The sequence below is a fragment of the Pseudopodoces humilis genome, chromosome 7 (genome assembly GCF_049639895.1).
Source record: "Pseudopodoces humilis isolate 2021_Gansu_Grassland_sample_001 chromosome 7, ASM4963989v1, whole genome shotgun sequence".
Lineage (NCBI taxonomy): Eukaryota > Metazoa > Chordata > Aves > Passeriformes > Paridae > Pseudopodoces > Pseudopodoces humilis.
The window spans coordinates 13,600,395-13,628,332 of NC_142206.1; the positions used below are offsets into that span (position 1 = coordinate 13,600,395).

General features: G+C 35.7%; 1 protein-coding gene across 9 annotated transcripts in view; it reads right to left on the reverse strand.

The window, feature by feature from the left end:
- The window catches only part of PLEKHA7 (pleckstrin homology domain containing A7), a 145,656-nt gene that overhangs the window by 2,902 nt on the left and 114,816 nt on the right, over positions 1 to 27,938 (reverse strand). For 4 of the 9 annotated variants that reach the window (XM_088057536.1, XM_088057534.1, XM_088057538.1 and 1 more), the window contains 16 exons: positions 25,891 to 25,977; positions 23,654 to 23,707; positions 19,454 to 19,522; positions 19,192 to 19,272; positions 18,187 to 18,336; positions 17,177 to 17,278; positions 13,612 to 13,720; positions 12,505 to 12,743; positions 11,898 to 12,086; positions 11,502 to 11,619; positions 10,572 to 10,651; positions 9,978 to 10,178; positions 6,697 to 6,849; positions 4,051 to 4,184; positions 3,098 to 3,240; positions 1,679 to 1,923 (listed from right to left, as the gene is read on the reverse strand). In XM_088057536.1, coding sequence (XP_087913662.1) covers positions 1,742 to 1,923; positions 3,098 to 3,240; positions 4,051 to 4,184; positions 6,697 to 6,849; positions 9,978 to 10,178; positions 10,572 to 10,651; positions 11,502 to 11,619; positions 11,898 to 12,086; positions 12,505 to 12,743; positions 13,612 to 13,720; positions 17,177 to 17,278; positions 18,187 to 18,336; positions 19,192 to 19,272; positions 19,454 to 19,522; positions 23,654 to 23,707; positions 25,891 to 25,977 — 2,091 coding nt within the window. In that variant the 3' untranslated portion in view covers positions 1,679 to 1,741. Of the gene's footprint in view, positions 1 to 1,678; positions 1,924 to 3,097; positions 3,241 to 4,050; positions 4,185 to 6,696; positions 6,850 to 9,977; positions 10,179 to 10,571; positions 10,652 to 11,501; positions 11,620 to 11,897; positions 12,087 to 12,504; positions 12,744 to 13,611; positions 13,721 to 17,176; positions 17,279 to 18,186; positions 18,337 to 19,191; positions 19,273 to 19,453; positions 19,523 to 21,350; positions 21,432 to 23,653; positions 23,708 to 25,890; positions 25,978 to 27,938 lie in introns of those variants that run through there. The other 5 variants (XM_014252127.2, XM_014252126.2, XM_088057535.1 and 2 more) reach the window with 2 other exon arrangements.

The following is a 27,938-nucleotide window of genomic DNA, read 5'->3' on the forward strand; positions in this document are numbered from 1 at the left end:
TCATAAATGGCATCACCTTAATTTTCTACCACATGAATAGGAAACCTGATTTGCAATGAATGAGGTGCTACACTATTTTAGTCACATGGTAAACAACATATCTACCTGCTGCTCTTTTCTACTCCTTGCATAAATTAAACAAATAAAGATTCCTATTTGGATGAGAATATGGACAACCAATCTTAAAATGAAATTTCACTGGAACATTATGAAGGCACACAACACTGACATACACTCATCAGCCCTGCTTTTAAAGCTCAGGACCAGCACCTGTATTTGCTAATTTGATTTCCAGACTTCATTGAGGCTGTACAGGTTTTCAACATTTCCTTTGTTATATGCCAGTGAGCAGAAACCAAAATAATATACAGAAAAATAAAGTTTACAAAATTACATATACATATAACATTTTTCTTAGTGCAGTGCATGATACAGTAAATACATTTACAGCTTATTTTCAGCTTGAAAATACAGGATAAAGAATACAATGATTAAAATTATCCTTGTTTATAAACCAGAGTAATGGTATAGTATTAGAAGACAATAATCATAAAATTGGAGAAAGTGAAACTTGATCTAAAATTCTGCTTTTACATTTTGGAAGGCCAAAGCATGCAACATAGGAAACAACTTCTTAATACTCTTGTATTTGACTTTAATCTTCCAGATTTTATGCATGATTTCCACTCAAAAGGTTAATTTTGTATTAGGAACAGAGGAAATTCTAAAATGTTAAGGTTAGATATATGTACAACTTTTCTTAAAAATATTTCTATTAGCAAAATGGGCAAAGTTTAGTTTCACAGTCTTTTTCATAAAAAAATCTTTGTAAAACAATCCACATAATTAGTTTGGGATTTTCACATGTGGTTTGCTTCATCATCAAGGAGCATACAACAATCCATACTTAAAAAATCAAACTACGAAAATAAGAATGTGACAGAATCTGTAACATGAGACCAAACGAGAATGTAAAATCAGCTGTGTGAAGCGTCAAATGCCTTTCTTTTAAAATAGGCCATACTTAAAAAAACCTGAACTCTTTTTTAGTTTGTAGATTTTCTATTAAAACCAGACCACTCTTGTTTGGTGTTTTTTTGTTGTTTTTTGGTTTTTTTTTTATAATACCATGAAAGTTATATAAAAGGCTTTTAAAGGAATAAGAAATAAAGGAATAAGAAATCAAAGCAAGGCATGCTTCAAGAAGTGAGTTTTTGAGGTACAAGTGTGGCAACAAAATCTGTGCACAAACAAACGTTTGGAATTCCTTAAAAACCTTAGTCTTTGGCTACCATGTTAGGGTTTCTTTAATTGTCTGAAAGACAAAAGAGGTAGCTGCTATACTTCACAAAGAAAATTAAACTTAAACTTATCTCACAACTGACTGCAGATTTTCTGAAGCAACATTTAAACACATTTCAGTGCCAATACACATTTTAATTCCCTCCTTGAGGAAAACTAAAGAATTAAGAATTTTTTTTGGTTACAGATATCTAAAAAAAATTGATGGATCACACTTTTGAAACTATTAAATATAAAAATTAAAATATATAAACAAAAATCCATTGTAATTAAATGTATTCTCTATTTACTACACAACATTTAAAAAAATCAAACCTATTTCAGTAGTGTACAGTTGCTACAAGTTCAGGCACACCCAGAAGTAACTTAACTGGCCCCAAGAAGACCTCTGAGTAAGGTTGGCACTCTGCTCTTGTTGTACTGACACAGAAGAATAATTTCAAGTACTGGCTGTGTTCATTCCCAGATGTGTGACCTTTTCCCAGCAGAAGCAAGAACTCAAGTGGCAAAATGCTCCACTGGCTGGCTCATACATCATGAAAAGAATTCCCATTCCATAACCAAGGACTGGAGTACCTGTTACAAGGTGCTGATCACTGGAACTGGGACTGTGGAGAAGTCCTGTTGAAAAACCAATGGCCTGAAGGGTCCCAAGGTTATCCCCAAAATGCTTCCATGATTTTACAATTCTGTTCTGTTTGTTTTGTTTAGCTTTATAATGTCTGGCTTCCTCAGCGAACCATTTTATCCCTGCCAGTCAGTTAAATTACCCACAGAAACTTTCTGAAGTCCCAAGATTCCTATTTTGGAAATGTATTCCACCCCCTCAAAATGCCATTCCCCTCAGGTTCAGCTGGCACTGCATCCCTGAGTGTACAGCCACATTCAATCAACACTGTTACTGCAAATGCATGTTACGCATTCTGATATTGGAATAATCTGTCTTTAATGGGAAGGTCTTAAGGGCTGCTGTGGCAAGAGCCATAAGTTTAAACTGACAACTTTGGATGAGAAATGTGCATATTTTTTCTCCATCATAGCTGAAGTTCCCATTATTTCCATTCTCCACTGGAACAGTGAATGGCACCAGTTATAAATGGCCAGTCAGACACTTGGGGAAATCGCTGCTGCATGGATTACTGTGTGATACAAATCTCTTGACATTTCTTACTTATTTCAACTATAAAGCAATCAAGAGTGAAATGATCACTTTTAGCAACATATTGCAAAGGATCTATTAATTTCCAGGCATCAAGCAGAATTCCTGCACAGCTGTCTTGCTCTGACCTCTCATCCTGGTCACCAGACAGAAACATGCCAATCCCTATTTTAACAAGATCTTTTGCAGCCTGTTGTCACACAGCTCAAGCTGCAAATGATTGCAGCCTCATCTCAATCACTCGATCAGGGAATTTTTCTATTAAAAAAAAAAGAATTTAAATCCTATTTTTTGATTTTTTTTTAAGTCACAGATCAATTTACTTTTAAAAAATGAATATATAAATATCTTATTTAATGTAATTATAAAGAATTAAAATGCTAATTTTTTTAGCACTATTAGTTAAAGCAAGTTTCCAAGTTCTAAACTTATTGATCATACTATTATGGCCCCTCTGTCCTGTCCACTGGAGGCCAAATACTCAGTGTAAATCATTAGCCCCTCTCCATTTGTTACCTACACACACTTTTCACTATTTTGAATATGAATGACTAAAACTTTCTCTTATGCCAGGAGTTCAGCAACTTAAGAAGCTGGTAAGGAATAGCTGTTATTTTGTAAATAACTAAGCATTACCTGCTACCTCCTTGCTCCTCTGAGAGGCTTCAGAAGCCAGAGCATATGAAATGGTAATGATGCGCTCCTGCTCCTGCAGCTGTGAATCTAAATCAATCGAGTTGTGTTTGTCCTGGGCAACAGTAGGCTGCAGATTGTGCATACTGGGGGGAAAGCAAAAAACAACATTAACATTTGCAAACATAAAATCCACCATGCAGATAAGAACAAGCTTGGATTCAGACAGCAGTTTTCAGATCTCATCTATCAAGCTCTGTATTTTATTGTGGTTCTTTAAAATAGGGTTGATGTTGTATGCAAATGCCTATGGCACACAAGGAAAAATGACACAGCCACCACACATTCAGTCACAATTTCTGCATAGCCTTAAGAACATCTGAAAGTCCTTTTTTAGAAACATGCTTAATGTGCTTAAATGAAAGCACTACGAAAGTGCCATGTATTTGAAGCTGTTAGTAAAATTCCTTGCTAATGCTCAGAGGAAAAGGAAAAACCTGGTGGTCCTCAGGCTGCACCAAATCCAAAGAGAGAGCAGGTACCTGACACATGAAATTCTGGAAAGTGAATATTTCAGCTGACTCTGTGTTAGCTGTAACTAGCCAAAAGTGTTGTTTCACGACTCCAGCTCTGGCCACAACAGAATCTTGCTCTCAAGCTGACTTTTCTTCTGCCTTTGGCCAGATTTGTGCTTTTCCTTCCTCCTCACACTCATCTACAAGTTGTTTGGGAAGGACTCACTACTGCTTTAGGACTCTCTAAACAAGAAAATGGACATACACAAAATGCATCACTATGTCTTCTACCTTGCTTTAAAAAGCAGCTCTAAGTATACCACATAAATTCTGAGTGCATTTTCTCAAAGCTACAAGTTACATTCAGGTAACAGAAATAAAGATTGTTGTACTTCTCAATGAGCCTCTGGTTAAGATTTGGGAAAAACCCTAAAACCTAACCTTGATTTAGTAAGAATATTCTTTATCTTTTCTGCTTTACGCTGCCTTGCCGCCAGTTCTTCTGTAGAAAGAGGCTCTTCTGGCTCCAGTTCAACATAACGTTCTGGAATTACAACCTTCTCAGGTTTTGACAACTGTAGAAAGAAAGCAAGCATCGAGTTCTCAATAACAAAGACTTAAAAGAAATTGAGACAAATCCTCCTCAATGGGAGAACACAGTCAAAAGAATAAAACACAGATTTTCCCAGTCAGTACATGTACCTGATGCCAAACACTTCTCCTGGATATCTAGCTGATGCCCTTTCGACAGTGTTCCCTCTGATTCTTTTTACTTCAGAAGACAGATTGAACAAATATTTAAAGGGATAACAAGAAATCAGAATCAACAGAAAACCTTTCTTCAGCTCAGGCTTAGAGCCCAAAGTAGGACACTGCCTAAAGCTCTTATAGTAGAAAGAAGCAACCAGTGTGAGACTGACTGGACAACCTGAGATATCCATGTCATGATATTTGTGTCATGTCAGCCAGAACTTCCTGCATCTGAAAGGAAACATCACTGAAGGTGTTAACCTAGGGTGTCATTCTTTCGAGACTGGATAATCTTCTGTGAGCAGCAGAGGGACAAAAGGCAAACAGAAATACACTACACTGTGAGATTGTAACAACACAGTGCATAAATTAATTCTGTAGACTGAAAATTTTAATACGATTGCACAGAAGCTAGAAACAATTTTTTGCTAGGATAAATTACTTCATTGGAAATTTTCACTCCATCCAATGAAAATACAGTTTACAAACTTTGAAAATTAATTCTTATCATACAGAACAGACTGCTTTTAAAAACAAAAATAGAGGATGTGTGATAAAAGGAAATCAAGTAAAGGAAAACTACTTTTTTCCCTTCTTATCAGAATTTTGTTAAAACACTTATGAGGCAATGAGTTTTCAAAATTTAAAGTTTTCAATTAAAATAATCCTAAACTTTTTCACCACTGACCTTAGTTCACACTCATTCAATGGATTATGTAAAGTGGCCTGACCTAACCCCCAGTACTTAGGCTGAGTAATTCACAGGAAATCTCATGCCAAGAGCACACACTGGCACACTCAACCATATTAAAGTCACAGCCTCAACTTTTTATACTTCCTTCTCAGGAAGCCAGTGCTTCCAGAAAAATCCTCATTTTTCTACTACATTTCCCTACTTTTGAATTCAATTCCTCTCTGGAGGTCTAGATACAGACATATGTACACTTTTTAAAAATGTGTATCTCTATCTCCATAATGTATCTAACCTACATTAGCTCATCCTATCACTTCCTGAATAACAAACCCATTAATCATCACAACAGCAGATAGATTTCCTTAAAGATACAACTGAGTATATTTCCTTCTGAGGCACAGAGGTACCTCCAACACAGACATGCCTGCCAGGTGAAGAGAATGGCCACATGAAATGGAAAAGGACAAGGCCAGGCTGGATGGAGCTCTGGTTCAGTGGAAGGTGTCCCGGCCCATGGCAGAGGGTTGGAATTAGATATCTTTATTGTCCCTTCCAACACAAATCTATGATTATAACCTGGTAAACTGAGAAAGAAGCTTTACACTCAAAGCTTCAGACCTGCTTCAGTTAGTCTGAAATAGGACAGAAATGCCTATGAGCAAAAACGTCTCCTATCCAAGGCTTAAAGGAAGTACAAAGTGATACCCATAGCCCCAGAGGCTTTCTGGAAAATAAAAATTAAAAGCAGAGCGCAACAAGGAAAGGCAGGAGAACAGAAGTTATTTTCTGTTTCTGAAGTTTACAGAAGCACTGTATTTTCTGTAAAAAATATACAAATATTAACTGAAAGAAACATTTGTTCATAGAGTTCAACAGAAAACAACTCACAGAGTAAACCATTTACAAATATCTCTGTCTGTAAAATGATACTCTGCCAACAGCTTCCAGAAGAGTACAGGCATTTACTAACCTAATTATCATTAATAGTTTTCCTGGTTTGCCATTTCCCATGGCATTTTAACACAGCACAAGGTACCCCCTTGAAGCCTTTCCACTTGCTGTGTTCCCTCCTTCCCACCAGATGGCTCAATCGCATTTCAAACGGACATCTCGGTTACTCGAGCTGAGGAAAGACCTCGTGCCCAGAACACTAATCAAGTCATTCCAAAAGCTGACAGAAACACGTTTTCTGTCCAAGCCCAAATAAAGCTGTGCTTCCTCTTCTCTATCATCATTTGCCAGTCTACGTGAAAAGTAGTAAGGTAGCTCTGGGGAACTAGATTTTCCTTCATTCCTGTTTCTCATTTTTAAATACTCATCATGTTGTCTTCTCGTCTTTCTTTTTTTTCCAATTTAGAGAACTTTCCCTAACTTAAACACTCTTTCCTTTATAAAGCCTGAGATATATAAAAGAGATTTCAAAGAGTAGAGCCAACTTTTCAATTTCTTCTTTCCACTAAAACACAGTACAAAAACAAACCTTCCAAAGATACCAGGTCATAAATTTTCAGTACTCAAAAGACTCCTTTTAGTTCAAACTTCCAGGTAACTTTCAAAAGAAAAGATGAGAATTCACTGTCTAAAGCTTAGAAAGGTTAATATTTTGGGACAGAGAATAGGAGGCAAAAGATTTTGAGTGTTACCTCTCTGCTGATATCTAAATCATAGTCTTGAGGCTCCAAGTCTGTCTCTGTCACTGCTACTGGCTGAACTTTTAACCATTCATTTTCATCCTTGTCTTCTCCACGAATTGCCCTCTCAAGTAACTGCAAATCAAATTCTTGCTCTCGTTTCCACTGGTAATAGATACAAAACAATTAACAGCATTCAACCACCATACTGTCAAAGTCACCATATAGCAATGTACATTACTACTGCTGCAAATGCTACACTGCTGAAAGAATCAGTGGGGCAAACCCTAAAAGTGACAACGGAAAGAAAAGAAAACTGCATTTCCTGCATTTCTTTCCCATATGGGTGGGAATTTTGATGTCTAGCTCGGCTGTGAGGAATTCAGAGTATTATTTAATTTTACATGTTTAGCAGTATTAGATTCTAAGAAATTTATTAATCTCAATTTTACATTTGCTGATTATCATGGAACCAGCTACACATGGAACACCACCTTTGGAAGCATAGGTGTCACTACTAGCAAGCCTATAGACTGACAGAGTAGCTCTTGGCATTGTAAAGAGGCAGTCTGTGTGGTTCTGAGTCACTACACAGTGCAGGTTGAGAATCACAACTTGAAAATTTTATGTATCTTTTTAGAATAATATCCACTGTTTAAAGCTGATAATACTTTGTGTATTAGCATTAACTTGCCTTGAATTAAAAATTTTAATTCTTTAATGTAAGACTTTTAAGTTCTTCGGACTTTACCAAAAACAGAGTCTAGCAACCTCTAAAAGTCTTCCACACAGTCTTTAAAAGGTAAATATTTAGCAATAAAAATCAGAACTATTAAATATTTATTGATCTTTAAATTCAGCATATTTAAACTAAGCTGCAAAATGTAGAGTACCTAAAATCACTGCACACTTGTCCCTTCACAATTAGACACAATACAGTTACATATAAACTCTCATTAAGGATACTACCAATACCTTTTTGTTCAAAAAATTAAGTTCAGATGTAGCATCATGCTGTACAGTAGATCTGAGCAACTTTACCATACATGATATTAAAAGCAGTAGGAAAAAGAAGGGACAAAAACAACAACAGCAAGATTATCTCCTCAAGGTTTTGAGGGAATCAATAAGAAAATGTGCCTATTTTATGTTTCTTAAAAATATCTCCAGTGTTTCTGGTATAAATCTTTGGCTTGTTTTGGATGAAGTTTGAACTGCATGTGAAATCCTTAGAATTCATTATGTCACTTGCATTAATAAATCTAATTGAAACCTATTCATGCACAAGCTCTCTGTATTCACTCAGAAGGATCTTCCATGTATATTAAAAAGTTAAGTAGGTAAAAGGCAATTATATCTCAAAAAAATTAAAACCTTACAGAATTAAACAGAGAAAAGAACATTTTCTCATATGAGTACTCCAAACTCATCCTTCTACTCATATTCGAACCAGGCCTGATTGATATAGTATATTTTAAATACACAGTATCAATTGAAAGATGTTGTTATATATTGGGTAAGAAAAACATCAAACCATTCTTACGAAGCAGCGCTTTTATTGGCTTTGATGTTGCAACTCTTACATTAAAAAGGCATTGTATATAACAAATGAATTCATGAGCTGTGATCAATACTTAAAATGCCATCCTACACTTGAGAGCTGACCAATTAAAAATTAGAATTACACATACAATGTATGTTTAAAGCAAATGTTACACACTGAGCAGCACTTCAATTATATATTTAACTATTTGCCAATGTGGCTTCTAAATAATTGTAATGCTGTAAGTAATTGTGCTATCAAACATGCTTTTGCATATCAAAGCCCTATAGATACAAGAGATGATCTCTACAGAACACTACTAGGGCTGAAAAACTGTATTTTAATTCTTTACAGCAAGAGAAAGACCAAGATGGCACCCAAATTTATAAATAAAGTGTTTGCCACAAATGTTAATAACGAGTGTTATGAAAACGTTTCAATTCAACTTGTGTATGTTACGTGAGTCAGAAAACATAAGAAGCTCAGATTTATTTCTTCCAATTAAAGTATGAAAGCAACAGTGGTACTATCATACTACAATTCCCAAACATTATGCACTGTCTTTAAAAAATGTGTGATTGCAAAACAGAAGACAAAACAGATGAATGTCTCCAAGCAGTGCACTTGTATTTACTGGGAAAGTAAATACAAATAACTGGCTGCAAATTAGTGCTACAGAACAGTGGGAATGAAAAGCTGAATATTATAAGGTTTTTTTAATGTCAGCAATTGACACACATGAACTAAATGCAATTAAGCCTGGTAAAAATTGAGTAGTCCAGTTAGAAATTTTAAAGTAACTACAAAATTCTGCAAATTAAAAACAAGCAAACAAGGAAAAAAAATTAAAAAAAAAGGCATTAGATATGATGAGTGACAAATTTAAAAGCAAGAGAACTTGTGCAATGAATTAGGTAAAACAATATGATCATTCTAAAGCTCTAGTGGACCAAACAAAAAATAAATTAAAAGACCATAGCATAAGTGCAATTACAGTACAATCCTGGTTTAGCACCAAGTGAACAACTGGGTAACTTCACCAATTAGAATTGCTTTGGTTAGTATCCAAAATGTATCATTATAAACTGCACAGCATTTACTCTCAGAAAGCAACAAAAATACTTTTCTTCAGCACCCTAAATTTGAGCCTTATTAGAATATTCTACATTTTGAGATTTAAAGAAGAATTTGTATAAATTAAAATAGATTAGCTCTCACATACATTCCTAATCAGCATGATTAGATTTTAAAACCAATTTTCCATTTATCATCTTTTTTAAAAAGAACAAACACCTCCTTGGCCTGATATTACCACTGACTATCTTGCAGGCTAATTAATGAATTAAAAGGAAAAAATACCCATGGCGAGAAAGAACATTCTAAAAGGCCCATTCCATTATGAAGCAGTTTTAAAACTGTACAAGCTTCTGACACTTTCTAAATACAATTCCAAGGGAATTTCCAAGGAAAAAAAATTCATGGCTCTGAAATCATCCCAATTTACTGGCATCTCCTCTCATCACTAACCTCTGACCAACTTACCTGCTGAACCTGCTACATTTACCTTAACTACAAGGAAAAAATCTCATCTATTCCTCACACTCTGAACTCATTTGATACCACAGAACACTAATTTAATTGGACAAGAAGCATCACACACGCTCAAGTGAAAGTGCTTGCCAGGGGGAAAAAAAAAGAATAAATCCAAAGGTATTTTTAGTTTAGTCCTTTTAAGGCATATCTAACATACTGAGCCTACGTCTGCAGACACGGGCCTGATGAAAGACCGAGATGAAACAGGCTGCCTTTCTCCTTGGCTAAGAGTTCTCTTGCGTTCCCGCACTAATGCCTTCTGATGTCTCTTCATTCTTTCTAGCTGCTCCTCTGCACTCATCTTGCCTCTTTGGTGGTCTCCAGAGTATAAACGTTCCAAGGCACTCTTTGGTCTCTCCTGGAGAAATCACAAGGCACACAAAACACATGCTGTAATTAATACTTTATAAGAAGTATACAAAAAAAAAAAATTAACTCCTTCTCCTGTATCATTACTAAATTTTATTCTATTAACTTTGCATTTCTTTGCATATTTCAACTCTGTATTTCCTATTAGTAGTGCTGATTTTTGGTTCTAAACCTTGTTTTATAAATCTTGAAATGCAGTAAGTTGTTTGCCTGTTTTCCAGTTCATTTACAGAAGTGAAAAACTGGAAACTTCGTTAGATCACAGCTCTTGGTCCTCTCCCAGGCTACTGCAATCCCACTTCCTGCTACACAAAATATACTCTGGGCTTAACTATTTCAAGCAGTTCACACATTTGCCTTCAGAAGTTTATTTAAAACTTACCTTGGACCTATCCCTTCGAAGTGTTGCAAACGATGAAATGGTAGATGACTGGTGCAATCTGGAAGTTGATCCAGACAAACCTTTATAAGGAAAAAGAGAATGCCTTAAAATCAAATGACAGACAAAATAAGACAAGTATCAGTTAGTTATTTTTTTATTTTATTATACTGTTGCTGTGGCACTCTGGTCACTATCTGAGCGTACATTTTGCAATTCAGAAGACAAGAGGCATGAAATTTCATTTCTGCCAAACAATGTATTTCAGGTCACTACTGATCAAAATTCAGAAAATTTAAAATAATTTATAATAATTTAGAATCTTACATTAAATGAGGGATAGGTTGAACTCAGCTGTACAAGAGTAGATAGACTGTACAAATAATCACATCTACTAAGAAAATAAATCCTAAACACTCACAGTTAGAAATGAAGAAATAAAGACGCGAACAGCTAAGAAATTATTTGCTTTTGGCTCAAATATCATCTCTATCCTCATCTCCAAACAGTTACAGGACCATAGCACAGTGGAGATGGAGTGTCAATGTAATATAATGCAATGTCTGGGGTACTATATTCATATACTTTATCAGTTACACTTTAATGGCAATATAGGTGTTTTTAAAATACTTGGAGTTTGCAAAAGATAGCACAGAAACTGTCAGGAAAAGTAACTCTGAATGTAGAGACATTCTAATAGCCAATTCCATTATTTGCCATGGGCTTTTTAAGCCTTATATATTAAGTTGCTTTGCCAAAGGCTGATTGATTGTAACGGTACCATTAAAATGCACACAATCTCTAAACTTCCACTGGATAGTTAATCTAAAAACAGTGATCTCATGATAAAGATCATCTCAGGAAATCCTACAAGAGAAAAGCTCCTATATAGACAGTATTGTTAAAGATCAACTCCATAAATTCCTAGCTTACCACGGGTAGGTAATGTCTGGTATCCACTGTCAGGGCTTATTAAAATGCTGGAAGGGTGGCTGAGGTCACCCCCTAACATTGCTAATTCTGGTTCACTCATGTATGAACGCAGTTCCACCTATACAGAAAAATACTCATCAGCTCAAGTGAAATCACAAGACAGCAAGTTTTAATAATGCTAAAACAAATCCTAAAGCTTTGCTTCTGGATTGCTGCATCTCTCTCTGCCATTATTATACGCCATAGATTATTATTATTATGTCATTATTATCTCTCTGCCATTCTATATCATGATTACTTTTTTAAAGGTCCATATATTTTTCAACAACAATAATATATTTTATTCAAGGTTCCCATATCTTTAAAGTGTGAGTGTACAGGTTTGTGAGTGCTCACCCTGTAATCTCCATTTACATACTGGCCGAGCTCTCTGTCTCTCTTTCTCTCGTCTGACTGACGTTTCAGGCCACGCACTGAGGTGTGTCTGATGACAGTGGCTTCTCTTGGGAGGGGTGGGACAGCTGGTGGCTGATCCTCAGGACTGTACAGCTGAGGGAGAGGAGGTCTGGGCGGTGCTTCATCTTCCTGGGAACAGGAAAGCACAGGGATTTGGCAAAAAGCATGAAAACAGTCTGGAATGAACTGTAAAATAAAGGTCAGTGCATTGTATGAATTATTTGTGACTGCTTCAGCCTGCTCTCCTATGTCCACACTAGAAGCTTGAGGCTTTAAAGCCCAAGCAAGACCCAAGAAATCAACCACAAAGCATTTCCATGGAAGGCTCTGACTATTACTATGTTCTAAACCAGTCTGTGGCCACTGTAGAATAGGCTCCACGTGCATTGTGCTGCAAGTGCTCCTGCTCAGTTCCAACACAAGCACCCGAAGTACCTCCCCTCTTGTGCCTCCACACTGTGGGCACTTTCCAACCATGACACTTCCACTGCTCCTGACAGAAGGGAAATGGAAACGCTGCTGCATGAATCTCAAGAGCAGTACTTACAACCTTTGGCTTGAGCTTGACTGGCGACTGAAGAGGCGGCTCGATTTTTTTCAGCTGCTGTGCTTGGTGCTCTGTCCTGGTCTGGAAATAAGGCTGTGGGTACAGCCTAACCTCCAGAGGGGATTTAACCGGGCTGCGTGGAGGGCTCTGTGGGACTGAAAGTTTGCTCTCCACAGTAGCAAGGGAAGCTGGTAAGGAAGGCACTGAAGACTGAGAAAATGAAGGCACTGTTTTTCTCTCTAGGGGAGAAACAGACAAAAACATTTCTTGACAAGGATCCAGCAAGTCTTTCAGGCCAAAAATAAAACCACGCAGTTCAGTATCATCCCATAAAACTCCTGGTGGAGTGCAGCGGGAGCAAAGGAAGGAAAAGCCTGGGAGTCATATGAAATCAGTCCAGAAGCTGCATCTGGCCCCATGCCACAGATTCCTTAAGTTGCTTACAGATATATACCTTCTCAGAACTATTTAATCTCTGTATGTAAAAGGTGAGGAAAGATACTTTAAATATAAAGTAAATTTTGCAGTAGGCATTAAGAGTCTCTTGCTAACCCAGTACATTAGAGGTTCTGTCTTTGAAACATAATAAAGCCACAGCAATGCAGACCACACACACTTTCCCTTCCTCTCTTCCAGAGTTGATGTGCCCAACAAACACCTGCCTAAACAGGGAGGGGAAAGGCAACTGCAGCAAGGGCAGCTGGGCTGCATACAAGGGGGAAAATAAAAACAATAAACCCAGAGAAAAAACATGGAGAAAAGCTCCTGAACAGGATGCAGAACAGATACTACATTGGTAAGGGCCTGGCATGTGACAGAAACCCCTTCTGCAACTTGAAGAATTTAGCCTATTATTGTTATTCTTGTTCCCTTTTTTTAACGTCTTGTTACATTTTAGCACCATTGGGTATGTAAAAACAAACAACAAAAAAAAAAAAAACCTCAAGCAAAGAAACACCAAGTTAATGCACTCAATCAGAGGTTTCTGACACATCCAATAGCATAATTAACTGATTTTCTGCAGCAGATCAAACTTCCAGATTATCTGCACAGACCCAAATACTCACATGCATTGGTATATTTTTTTTTTCATCATGTTCTCCTTACCTGGATTCTTTATAGAGTCTACTATGGTTTTGTAGTTTGCTTTATTTGCACTCAAGCCAGCTGTAACATCTTCAATTCTCCACAAGTCTTTTTGTATTTGTGTTTTCTCCTGTTAGTAGTAAAAGAAAAAGAAAAATCAATTATACCTCAGTTTTAATTTATTATGGGCCTTTCCTTCTTTTGATACCACCAAACCAAACTACTGTTTCAGAACTTATATGAAAACTTACAAATTAGTTAAATAATTATTTTAAAATAAAATTATTTTAAAATAAAAAAAATTAAAAAAATAAAATTATTTTAAAATAAAAATTTAAAAGACACAACACCAACAAAACCTTGTCCATAAAAATTTTTAGAGCATTTTCTGACTCTTGGAAGACTTCCTGTAGAAGACAGGGGAAAAGGAACAAGTCTATATTTTTCTAGAATATTGTTCAGATTACAAAAACATTGTTTAATGTTCGAAACACCATGAGCTTCCAGAACCTTTTAATTAACTTTGTTCTTAAATCCCATACCTATCAAGCTTAAGACCACTAAAGCAGCCTTACAAAACATCTTAATAGATTTAGGGGAAATATCCAGTATTAAAAAAACAAAAAAAAAAACCACCTCAGAATTGCTGACAATTTTATTTTCTGCTTATATTTGAGTTGTTAGGCCTACTGGCCATGATGTATTACAGGTTAAAACAATACATTGCTGCTGCTCCAGGACATGGTCTCATCTTGCATCCCATTTGCCTTACTAAGGCTTTCCAGGAGGAAAGAAAGAAAGGGAGGCTTTGTCTACAGACTGGACTTGGCCCTGTGCATTTCATAGCCTGGCTCCTGAAGCCACCATTCCAGTCATTCCAATCATCTTAAATAGCTGCTGCCATCTAATTAATTAAAGCATGGTAACACCAATTTCAAAAATTTTCATCAAGAATAAACTCAGTAAAACCAATACCATTAAAGAAAGCGAAGGCAGTGAAACACTTAAGAATTGCTTACAAACTGCTCAAGAATGCCAGAAATTCATCACTTCCCATGAGCTGCAAAATAGCTACTAATTAATCCTGTAAGGCTGAGGGTGGAAAAATACTTCACTAAAAGCTGTTACACCTCATAGAGCTAAGGAAGGCATATAAATTGCTTTCCACTTTCTGTCTTAAATCAGGAAATATGTTCAGCCAGGTTACAGATCAGCAAACAGGATGCCAAGAACACAAACATTTAAATGATGGAGAATGTTATTTGCCTGTAGTAAACTCACTCGCCAGATAGGACAAGTTTTGAAAGATTGTCAGGACACAAACTATAAATTTGCACATTTCATTTAATTTTTCTGAGATTAATCATACTACAAGGAACCAAATGATGGATTTACAATAATCAAGCCTCAGAACCAGTGAAGATAACACTACGTTGCACTGAAAATCCTGCTTCTGAAACCACTCAGGAAACGTTTGATTAGCAGTGCAGAAAAGCCAGATCTTTTAATATTATTTCTTCCCATTACTTAAATATTGATGTGAAGAGAATATTTTAGATCTAAAATGGACCTGGGCAGAATGATAAGCAGATGAATTGATTTTAAAATTATGAAAGCCAAGATTGCTGTTTACAGAGGGGTATAAATATATTTCATTGGCAAGCATGTAAGGGTAACTTGGAGAGAAAATTTTATTTCTCTAACTTCCTTCAAACAGAAACATAATTTAGAATGATACAAAACCAAAGAAACACTTACCACCTTAGAAGTTATCCCTGATAACATAACCCATCTCAGCATGCCCAGATCCTCCCCCAACCCTTAAGCAAAACACAGTTGAAGCTACATTCTAAAAAGCAAGATTTACTCCTACCAAGCTGCTCAAACATTCAGGTTTTAACCTCTTAATTAATGCTACAGAGAAACAACATCAGTGGTCTCCTACAGCAACTTGAGCCTGCAAATTTACTGAATTTTTAATGATATTCCATGAAGACTACATTTTTTAAAAATACAGTGTGTATTAATATAGTGCTATTGGAAAATGCTAGATAAACAATCTTAAGTCTACATGCCCTTGGGCAGAGATAAAAAAAATTCTATTATGGGTACTTCAAGTGAGACTTCTTTGAAGGAATAGTTTTTTAGAATATTCAGTATTTTCTGAAAAAATCAGTTCCCCTTAGAATCTCCAAAATAGGTATTCAGAAACATTTCTTTAAAACTTAGCCAAACATATCTGTGCATACTTATATGTATGGATATATAAAAGTATATGCACATACAACTCATAACGTGCTTATGGCTGTGTGTGTATTTATAATTAATCACTTATGCAATATGAGATGCTAATCAAACTGAATTAACATTTTTTTCTATGCAAACCACATTCCCTTCTATATGTATTGGTGAATCCCAAGCCAATGATCTAGTATTTTAAGCGTGTTTAAAGACTAACTGGAAATTTTATCTCAAAATAGCCTAAAAAGGTGTATTTTGTTTAAAGGTGTAATTTTCCTTTGTTACACTAAGCAATTTCATACAATTTTATTCTAATATTCCCCTGGGATTTTCTTCTTTAAAATATATTCTGCAGCTGAGCTCAATTACATATTCTGACTCCAGAAACTGAATCACTCCCCCCCACCCTAAAAAGTAAATGAGAATGTACTTTGAAGACTGACACAATCAAAAAAGGTTTTACGACTCTTGCTTCAATAGAAAACATTTATTCGTCAATAGTGAAAATAAACATGCTTCAAATTATATCTAAATCAGATATTTACTGCAAACAAATTAGCTAAAAAATTTAACTAGTGACCTCTTTTGGTCCAGGATATTTGGAAAACTAGAGTAAGATTTGAGAAAAATGTATACATTAACTGTGTTCCTTGTGTTCTGTTCACACAAAGGAAAAAGAATCCTGTAATCCCTAAGAATAAAGTCACCAGTTATAAGCAGGTATGTAGAAATAATCTGGTATTCCACATCTGTTTCAGCAAAGAAAATAACTGAGCTTCAAACAAAGCTTCTTTTCAAAATTTGAAACTGAATAATTGATTTAAAACTGAGATGCCTTTCAATTACTAATGCCTGTTAAACACTTATCCCAATTCACAAAACAATCTGCAGAGATGAATCTTCCATAAACAGAAGAACATGACAATGAACAAGTAATGACAATAACAACCAGTGACTGATGCTCTTAAAAATGGATAAAGAAGCCACAATGTCAGATCAAATAAATGGAAGGCTAAAAAGTCCTGCATTCTTATAAATTAAATACGTTACCAATGTCAAGATGTCAGCATGTAATAAAAAGGTAATAAAATAATGACAGATTTGCATGGACAACTTATGAGAAACTATTGCATGTGCTGCAAAACAATGTAGTGGTTTTTTTTCACTGCACAGACATGCTGCTACAGTGCCTGAACTCTGAAAACCAAATTGCATGACAGTTGAGTGCACTGCAAAAATGGCAGAGAAAATTTCTCTTATGAAATGGTAACTTGAAGTTCAGATTAAATCATCCTCTAAGTGTTTACAGCATCTGGAAATGGACTCACCTGAGAAATGGACTCACCTGAGATACCAATGAACTGTTCATCTGCTCCTGTAAGGCTTTTTTCAGTTGGCTCACATCCTTTTCTAATTTCAGGTACTCATTCCAGGCATTTTCCATTTCCTGTTAACAGAACAAATACTCTAATACAGTGATAACTTCATAGCCACTTTCTCCATCCTCTAACTGAGCACCAAAGCATTTTGAAGTTACTGTTGTTCTTTTATAAGAAGTAGTAAAGGATCAATTTTAGTCTACGTTGTTGCTTAGACTGGATTGCACACCTGAAAACACTCCATAGCTTGCACAATCAAGTCAAGAACCTACAGTTAAAAAACTCTGGCCAGTTTCCTGACACAAAACCAATCTGGCATGTAACAGAATCTCTGCACCAGTACAGCCCTTTATACAGTGACTTGCTATTTATGCCCACAAATACATTTTAAATGCTGACTGTGAAAATCATACATTTTTGACAGACACAAACTGACTAGATACATGTAAATAATACTGTCATTCTAGTGATCAGACCTTACTATAGGGAAGGTGTTCATGCAATTCGAGAAACAGTCTTACACAGAGCTAGTCTCACATTCATGAAGAGGCAATAATAATAGAGTGAAAACAACATTAAATTACATTTGAATTTTATTAAGTTGTAACATGAACGGTAAATTTTTACTAAAATATCAACAGATTCTCCCAATTCCTTTTACTCTGGAAAAACATCCTGGAATCACATTTATATTTTCAAAAGACTAGCTGAAAGATTTGCAAGTTAAGACCACACTTAACATATAAAGACATTGAAAAGGTTAGGGGAGGTTTGTTTGGTTTCGGGGGAGGGGAGGCAGGCATTGAAAACTAAGTCTGGAGAGACTGTTCAATTTTTTTTTTGTCTGGTTTAGTATCCTGTACCTTAACCAAAACTGTTCAGAACAGGTCTTAACTCCCTTATCCAATGACCAATACAGTTTTAGTCTAACTGAGATTTTAATTATGGTTTTCTTGAAGCAACCAAAAACACATACTGTTGAAACTTTGGATATTTCAGCCCGAATGTGTATAAGGTCCTCTTGCAAAAGTCTCTGCTGGTAAGATATTTTTTCTGCATGTTGTGGTTGGTCTTTGTACTGATCCATTTGCCTGTGTAAAACCTCCAAAACAGACTCCAGCTGATCCTAACAAAGGAGATGGGAGTAAGTTTACAACATTTACACAGAAATTTATGCATCAACTTGCAGGAATATGAAAGGTGTTTTCCACGCCCCAAGTCTTCCCTATAAACCAACAGAGGTTAGGACTGGCCTCCTGTTTTGGAGACTCACAAGTAAACAAGAACTTTAAGAACCTTAATTACCTCTTGTACCCAAAATTATCTGATATTTGCTATTAAATCTTCCCATTAAGCAGCCAAAACCGTTGAAAACACAAAGCAGTGAGAGGGGAATTTTTCTGTTTACATGCTGTACGAAAGTTTAATATACAATTTCAGAAAAAAATCCCTTAAGCAGTACAGAACTGTGACAGCCCTACCTCAGCCCAGCATGAGATGCTTGTTTAAGGACAAGTTCACTGCTATGGGTGAAAGAGTCATGTGAGGGTTTAAAATACTGTCTAAAACATGAAACAGGCCCTATTCATTTAGTCAGGAGTAAGTAACATGGAATTAATTTTGCACAGCAGCTCTTCCAAAGGATCCACCTGAACAGTACTTCCATTTTAAGATATATAGATATATTTATTTTTTTTTTAATTATTATTATTTTTAAGACCACCTCAGTTTATTAACAGCTATAGCTTACAGGAAGTGAAACAGATGGGTTTAAAATATTCACTTTCAAAAACATGTTTTCTCAGACTGGGTATTCAATCCTAAAATAAAGCCCAATTCTTGTTATCATAGAAGTATATACATACTACATAGCAATCAGCATCCATTCATTCAATATTTTGTTTAAAATTTCCTATTTTTTATTTTTTGATTAGATAAAAACTTCTACTTCATTTTATTAAGCCATTTTTAACCTACTTACTTTATTTTCCTTAAGGGCTCTTATTTTGTCCTCCAGGTCCTGCAGAATTCTGTCCTGCTCACAGAACACGCTTAATTTCACCTGGTAATGAAATCATATACATATATAAGATTTTATAATCATATATAAGATTTTAAAAACCAAGCAGAAAAGTATCTCCTTGTAATATTTCACCCCAAGGAGCATAATAATGATCATGTAACTGTACAACAGAAATAGATAAATCAGTACAAGAGGTGCTGAAGTGGTGTTTGAGACTTACATCAATATCACTTTCTGCAATTTTGACAGGTTTTGTACTTCTTTCTTTCAATGTGTCACGTCCTGTCACCTAAGAGGAGCAGATTTTCAATATGTAAGGAATTACTTGCAAACTAAAACCTAATTATGCTTCAGCAGTGAAAAGAAAACTTTTGTTAAATATTCACTTCTATTAAGAAAAAATTAATAAAATTCTGGATACAAGTACTTTCAAACCTGGCTTTAGTTTTTGAGAAGTGTTAACAAAAGGGATTACTAGTTATATTAGGCTATTTAGTAACTCTTCCAGCAGCTTGGAATTCTGTACAAAAGAGCACAATCCCACCTGTCTATGGTTACTAAAGTCCTGCAAATTTTCCTGCAAAATCTAGTAGTTCAAACAGCTCTGCTCTAATAGCTTTCTTGAAGCCAAAGGAATTTATTCAAATGCAGGGTTGCAACAATAGCAGCATTCATTAATGACTAAAAATACAACTTTTGTCAAGTGTTTCATTCTACAAAGGACAGCATCTTCCTCAGCATAGGGTGGATTTTACTAAAGACAGACTGCTATAAAAATGCTATAGTGGAATTAAATGTAATTAATCTATTTTGATGTGGCTGTCACATACCAAATCTCTCATTCCATAAATCACTGGTTACATGTTCCATTCCTTCTCAAATCACGCAGTTTTAGAGTCAGTACCAAAACAATACTCAATTGTACTTCCAACCTTCACATCAACCTCAAAAATAAAGGCATGTCTGTGTCTGTAGAAATGTTTATTATTTCCACACAGGACCCTCTTGGTGAATAAATGAGGTTACAAAAAGAGCAATACAATAAAGCTCGTAAATAATACATTTTTTTAAAAGCCTTAAAATCTAAAGATTTAATATAATATCTTTAGAACACTTTTAAAGATTGATTACAGCAAATACTAACTAGCCACAGGACTACATGGTGATTGGTAGTATTCAAATGCAGCATATTCTTATTCATATACAGGCAAAACTTTATGAAGAAAAATTCACCTCAATATTGCTTTCAGTAATGTAAGAGGAGAGATTTTGATACAAAAGCTGAAGTTGTTGGTTTTTTTTAGTGAGCTAGAAGAGGCATGAAGAGGCAGTTTGTTTTTTTACCAAATGGCAATCTCCAGATTTGAAGCTACATATTTTACCAATGTAGAGTTACCTACAGGATCATGTTAGCTTTTTAAAAATAATTAAATTTTACTCTAAGCGAGGTAAATATTGTCTTCTCTCCTCCAGTGGCAGACTCCATTTAAAGACTTCTCATGTACCTTTGTGTGGTGAAACATTACTTCTCAACCACCAAAATTAGTAGTATTTATTGCCTCTAGAAGTTTTCAATTTTTTTTTCAACAATTACATGTCATATAGAAGAAAAAAACCTGTCTTTCAAAAGTATTAATGAAATTATTTAATTACTAAGTCTTATAAATATAATTTTAACAATTACTGCATATTTCATTACCTGCAAGCTAAGGCAATGCAAAAGCCTTTTTCAAAGCAACAGAATTAACATAAAAACAAGTCTATAGAATTTGGGGATACTTTAAATTACATAATCAGAACTGCAAGGAATTTGTTAACTATCAAGCAATGAAGATGACAACATAATGCAGATTAAGCATGCTTTCACATTTTCAAAATTCCACACAGGAGTCACTACTTGACACATTCATTTTCAAAACGTGATAAAATGAAACCAAACACTGAGGTCAGCCATAATTTTGCATACAGACTCCAAAAGAGGGGGGGAAAAAGGGAAGTAAAAATAAAATCTTACAGAAAGCACTACTGTGTACCAAAAGACACCTGTAAAAGCCAGAACACTGACTGCTACTTGAAAAAGCGATGGGATGAGCACATTTCAATGCAAGCAGTCTTACATGTATACTGGATAGTAACCCTTGTGCTGAGTTCTTTAGCACTTTGTATATCATGTTGATCAGAGGTCCATTATTTTCTATCTGTTTCAAACAAAAGTTTAGTCACAGCTTGTTACAGACGTCAAGATTTAAAGCCCCAAATCTTGCATCTCAAAAGTCCACAAACAGCAGTGATCACACACTCTCAGGTCACACATTTTGCAGTTAACTGCTCAATCACAATTCCATGCTGAAAAGCTCTATTTTGAAACCTCTAAGATCTTCAGAAATAATGGATTTAGTGAAAAGAAAAAAGCTTAATTCCAGTTCCAAAATGTTCAGTCCTAATTGAAATTGTTTAATCAGGGTGGGTCTAATTCAAAGCACAGTGAAGTCAAAAGACTTGAACTAATGGGTTTTCCATCTAAGTCTCCAGTGTCTTAAATGGAAGACATTGCATGCATTACCTGGGAATTTGCTCTTACTAAAATCTGTATCATTGGCTTCGTTTCATGCTGCACACTCTTCTTTGTTCCTCATATCACAAATCAAAGCATTGCTACATTTAGTGGCAAAACACAAATGTAACCAATACAAGGACACCTGAAGTTTCAAATGGTCTCTTTAATCTTTCAGCACCTGACCTCAAATTTTACGTTTCTGGACCTCGACTGAAAGAAGGTCATTAAGAAATGCCCATTTCAAAAATTTACATCATTTCTTTGGAAATGACATTTTGCACACTTGACATTTTGAGTGTCAAGATTTTCAAAAGGGAACCAACTGGCATTAAACTTCTTTTTACAGAAGTATCAGGTGCCCCCATACATTTTTCTTTCTGGCTGCTTTTGTTAGGTGCTACAGGCAGCATGAAGGCACAAGGCGAGCTCCTAAGAGACCAAATATCTCCTTGTATTCTAGACTGCAATGAATTAATCTGGACAGAATCCACTGAAGAGTTAAGAGCCTGTCCTAATAATTTTGCTAAGCATATCACATTTTCAGAAGCTTGACCTGTGGTCACTTCAACTGTGAAAATTATTGTGTTTTATAATGCACAAAACACTGTGATTATTAATAATTTCTCATCTTATAGGACATTTTAAATTGTAATTTGTCATAAAATTCATCTGATGGATTGGGCTGCAGTTACACTTTGCAAAGCCATGAACAAACCAAGGACAAGACTTAAAATTAAATGTGTCCAACCATTTTTAAATTTGTATATTAATAATTCAAACAGTTTACATATTCAATCATTTAGACTACATATACATCATACATATATTATATGCTAAATACCTTATCTTTATACATATATAGTACTATATGTATGCATAGTATGTATTATGAATATTTTCCATTTATATATTTGGTTATATATTCAGGACTTCAGTCATCAGATAAGATTGAAATACACATCCTCATAGATGCAGTCAGCTCACAGGCAACACCCCATGGCACCAGTGAGCTCTGTACATGCAAACCAGACAGACAAATAGGTGTCAAATTTCACTTCACCTTGATTTTCAGGAACACCACTTGATTTGTATATGGCAAGACATCTTACATACCACAGAAAGTGGCAAACTACTTTGCTAAGTGTAACAATTATATCTTTTTTCTGGATTTCCTTTTCCCTCAAAATCTGATATTAAGAATTCTAGATTTGCTTTCAAGTTGCCAGCCATCAAGTGTACCAGACACAGCAGTCTTTTAGACAGATGATAGGACCCTCAGTACCATATTTAATTATTTTTTAAAAAAGAAATACCTCCTAACATTACTTGATCAGATTCTATCTATGGATGGATGGATGAATGGGTGCATTTGAAAACTTACAGCTGTAATAACATGAAAACAATGACAGTGGTAATTAATCATATTTTCACAAGAACATATGGCACATTATACAAACAAGGGAAAAGTCAGTTTAAGAAGATTTAAAAGAGAAAAGCTGGATTAAGAGAACATGAGTTTTAACTTAGAGGTGTTTTTCATATTGGTACTAATGCTACAGAGCAGGGAAACATTTTCAGTCTGTTTTTTATCTGATTTCCCTAAACCCACCTATCATTCATCTCAGTACCAGCAACACAAGTCATTCTTACAAACTAAAGCAACCACATTTTCTGAGTCTGCACTTTAATTGTATAGTCACTACTAAAAAGACACCCAATATTCTAAGCACAACATAGGCAAAGGACAGTTTCTATCTCAGACTAGAAAGTTATTTAAAATTTGAAGGTACAAAGATGATACAATAAAGACATCTGGGTTGAAAAAAAAAATAAAAAAAGAAGCAGACTTGTCTAAAATCTTACCTTTAGATCCAAATACTCCAGATCCTTTTTCAACTGGATATAAGTGTCATCCGCCTTCAGATAAGTACATAAGGAAAAAACAGGGCAATATATATGAATATTTGAAACTACTGCAGAATAGTTCAATTTGCTATATACAAGAAAACAGATGGAATAGAGAACAAAATAATGGAGTAGGAGCACATAAAAAAGCACACTTGCTCCACCAGTATATTGCTATTTACAACTAAAAAATGGGCAAAATATTTTCCAACAGTATTACTACTTCATTATACCCCCTCCAAACATCTAGATTTTTGTTTCCACCTCTAATAGGACACAGAACTACCTAAACCAATACATTTTCAAAAGCTATTTTTTCAAGATCAATTTCCACTGACCAGCTCTTTACTGAAAAAGTTAGTGGCGTGACTGAACGTCAGACATAACTAGAAGACATCATATATCACTAAAATACTACACATTTTAATATATTAATGCCTTTATTCAGGGAAAGTATGAAATAAGTTTTGTGAATAAAATTCTGAAAAATATCCCACTTATATGATTAGATAATTTATTTTGTCTTTTAAGTAACAACATTCAAGTTGATCCTTGTTTCTCATTGCCTCACCTGTGACTGCTATCAGCTTAATTTTATAGTTACACTCATCTAACATTTTTATTATAGTCCCTTCAAGGAAAACATGCACAGAATCAACAAAGTTATTTCTCCTCTCTTGAAAGGGGATATTTGAAATACAAAATAAAGTTTAACTGTTGCAAATGTGCTACTTGTAGTTAGCCAAAATTCCAAAAACTTACTAGAATTTTAACTGCTATTTTGTTAGCATTTCATATCCTGGGTGCAATTAACTTCAGAGTAAAAGAAAAACACTACCTTTTCTCAAGTTTTGGGCCAATGAGAAAGTGTAGTTAGAAAAAAACGCATAAAATCAACAGATCACACTTGCATTTCTTTAGAGGTGTTCACTTACAATTCTTGTCAGATCAGCTTGTAAGATGGCTGATGACTTTAGACTAGGAAGTCTGCCCATTTTTGGAGAAACCACTGTTATTACCACCCATCTTAGTGCAACTGTTCTGTAGGTGAGGTAATCAGGAAATGAAACTTCTTCAATTTAAGAAAAGCGCTTTAGTTTAAGGCCAAAGCCTTAATCAATTCCAAGAAGAGTCACCAGATTTTATTCCCAGGTGGCTCCATTTTTGAGGCTCTAATAGGAACCGGAGAGTTCTGTGAGTATATTTCTGTTTGATTTCACATTTACAAGTTTCGTAACACCAGTGCAATCAAGAGCACTGTAGACGATCCAAGATGTTCCTGAGCTTTTATGAACCAGTGTTCACCTGCAGAACTGACACAGTTACAAGCTCATACAAAGGTACAGACTGGCTGATGCATTTCAGTTTGCAGGTGATGCAGCATGTGGTGCAGGGAGCCAACCCCACCATGAAAGCAGCACAAAGAAATGGTTTTGCTTTAGAATGAACTTATACAGTATTTTAACCCACATTTCTGAAGATGCAGCATTTTCAGAAATAGTATAAGTACACAGTATAAAAAGGAAGTAGACACTTTGAAACAGATGCACTGGCACCCTGTAACTTAAAAACGCTCATCTTCTATAGCAAATACAGTAAGCAAAGAAAAACCGCGAACGACCTGGGCACTGTAGAATACCAAAGAATGGGCAAGGAAGCACAGACTCAAGCATGCCACTAATGAAGCATTTGCAGAGTCACAAAATGTCACAGATGAGCCACGCAGCAGCTGACCTGATAGGTGGAATTAGTTGGCAAGTGCTGCAGTAACTGAGCGATTGTGTAATTTCTTATACTAGCCAACTTAGCCTGATGTCTCCTTAACCGAATGAGAAGCAATGTTAGCTCTTCAGGCTGCAGGTATTTAGACACATTGTAAAGAGGAAATTAGCAGTCTTCAGGGAGAGGAACTATGATTACATTTTTCACCTCAGTGCCCAGAAAGCAGTTACTTGACATGACTAAGCAATTATTTCATTAACTCTGTATTTGGTCAAATAAACATAATAGAACTTGAATCCTGTAATAACAGACAGCTCACCCCTGTTCATATTGCAGATAAAGGCAAAAGTCCTATAGGATTTACTGGGTTAAGATTAAGTTCTCATTTGAGTTCTTTATGCTTTAACTAATAAAGTTAAGATTAAGAACTATGGATTTTAAAGGACACAAGAGGAGTCATGCTCTGCACTTACCGACTTGCCGTGCAAGCTGGGTGCGCTCACCGTGTGTGTCATGTAGCCCATGGCAGGCATGGAGCGGCGATCCAGGTGAGTGGAGCTCTGCAAGAAGCCACAGCCACAACATAAGGATTGTGTCAAGTAGCAGCTGCATTGCACCTGAGGGCAAATTCAGTCTGCACTTCTGCCACAGATTTTCTATTTGAAATCTTAGATCAGGGTAACACTCATGGGCCAGCTCCATCCTTTGATGATTAAAAACTTATGAATGAACAAATACAAATTCAGCACCTGTGATGCTGGGCAGAGCATCAGATTGTGGCAGTATGAGATGCTTCAGCAAAACATGCAATGTAGCTTCCAGCAAATAAAAAAGGAGTTTAGAAAGCTGACCCCAACCCAACGTCTCCCAGAAAAAGATTTGGTTGGATGATGCCCTCCAACAGCAGCCTTGTACAGCACATAGTAACAAGTGTGAATGCTCTCTTTTTGCCAGGCAACATGAAGCTACTGACATGACTGACACCTTGTGGCAATGGCTTCCATTAATAGCAAGGGGCTTTTTAATCATTTTCCTTGATCTGCCCCTTTCTGCTTACAGTATGGAAGCCTACTGCACACTCTTTTCATCTTTCTCTTAAAGCCAACCTTCTATGGCTTTCTTCAAGGCAGACTAAATGTCTCAGTTTATTTTTATTCCTGTCTCTGAATTTCACTGAATGCTGTTTTGTTTTGCCTCACCTGTCTCATGTTTTTTTAAGTGCAACTGGATGTAATTTAATAAAGCAGTACAGGGAGTGTGGAGTATCACAGATACACATTTAAATGCAGAATGATGCTATGTGCTTACATAGAAAAACGTGAGCATTTTCTCTACAAACTTTCACAGAAGTTCCACAGAGAAGTTTTAGCAATGAGGAACTGTGTTTCCCAGTATTGGTAAAGCCAAGATGCTATAGAAAGCTTAAAATTTCTGCACTTACATTGCACAGGAAAGGAAAAGACTGCTGTACATGCCTTTGTAAGCATGTAATGCTCCTTCAACTTAAATATGGAGAAACTAATGTGTGGTAGAATATAATCAGGAGTTAAAAAAATACCAATTTCCAGTGCGGCAAATCACTAGACTATTTCACTCCCTGACAGAATATTATAAACCTATAAATGCTGAAAGACACCCAACAGCTATGCCACATATAGAACAGGAAAAAGATCTAAACTGTGCATGAAGTTGCAGCCTTAAGTCGTGGTCCTAAACTCATACTGGGTATCTGGATTTACAAGTCTCTCTGTTTGCAAACACTTTCCCTATCAGAGTCCATGGCTGAGGTCAAAGAATTAAGTGAATACAGAGGCTTTCAATACCAATTTTTCCAGATCAACCAAGACAAGTCAATCCTTCACTGATTCAACATGAATTTCCCCAAATTCCTTAGGCAAGGAGAGCCATATGGAGTACCGAACAGCAAAACCTCTGTCACCTCTGGATAAGAGGGTACAAGAGTCCCTCCAAAAAAATCCACACTGAAACTATGCAGAAGGTTGAAGTTTCAGATCAACGCTTTTTGATTTTGTTTAGCCCATTGCTAAAGACTCTGCAATGGACCTGAACTATTAAATGCATGAAAAATAATATATTTTACTATAATAATAATATGGGGTTTGCCATAACTGAAAGCAGAAGCAGCTGTAAGACTACAACAGCAAAACACGTAGAGAAAGCAGGCACGGTAAACACAAAGGTACAAGCAAAAACAAATATTCAAGGAAGATTCTATTCTGCTGAGTTTTATATTCTTGCCATTATACTCGCTATTAAAATACTACCATCTGTATACTTTATACATGTAAGCATATGCCTTCCAGTTTTTTATTAAAAGTACTCCAAACCTGTGTGATGTGCCACCAATTTTCCTTTCCTAACCAACAAAAGTTAATAAATCTGATCAGAATGGCAAGAGCTTGAGGAGAAAATTATTCCTTGTATTAGCTTTTACAACTTACATGATCTTTCACACACAAGGAAAGATGCAATGAATCACAACTAAATAAACTCCCCATGC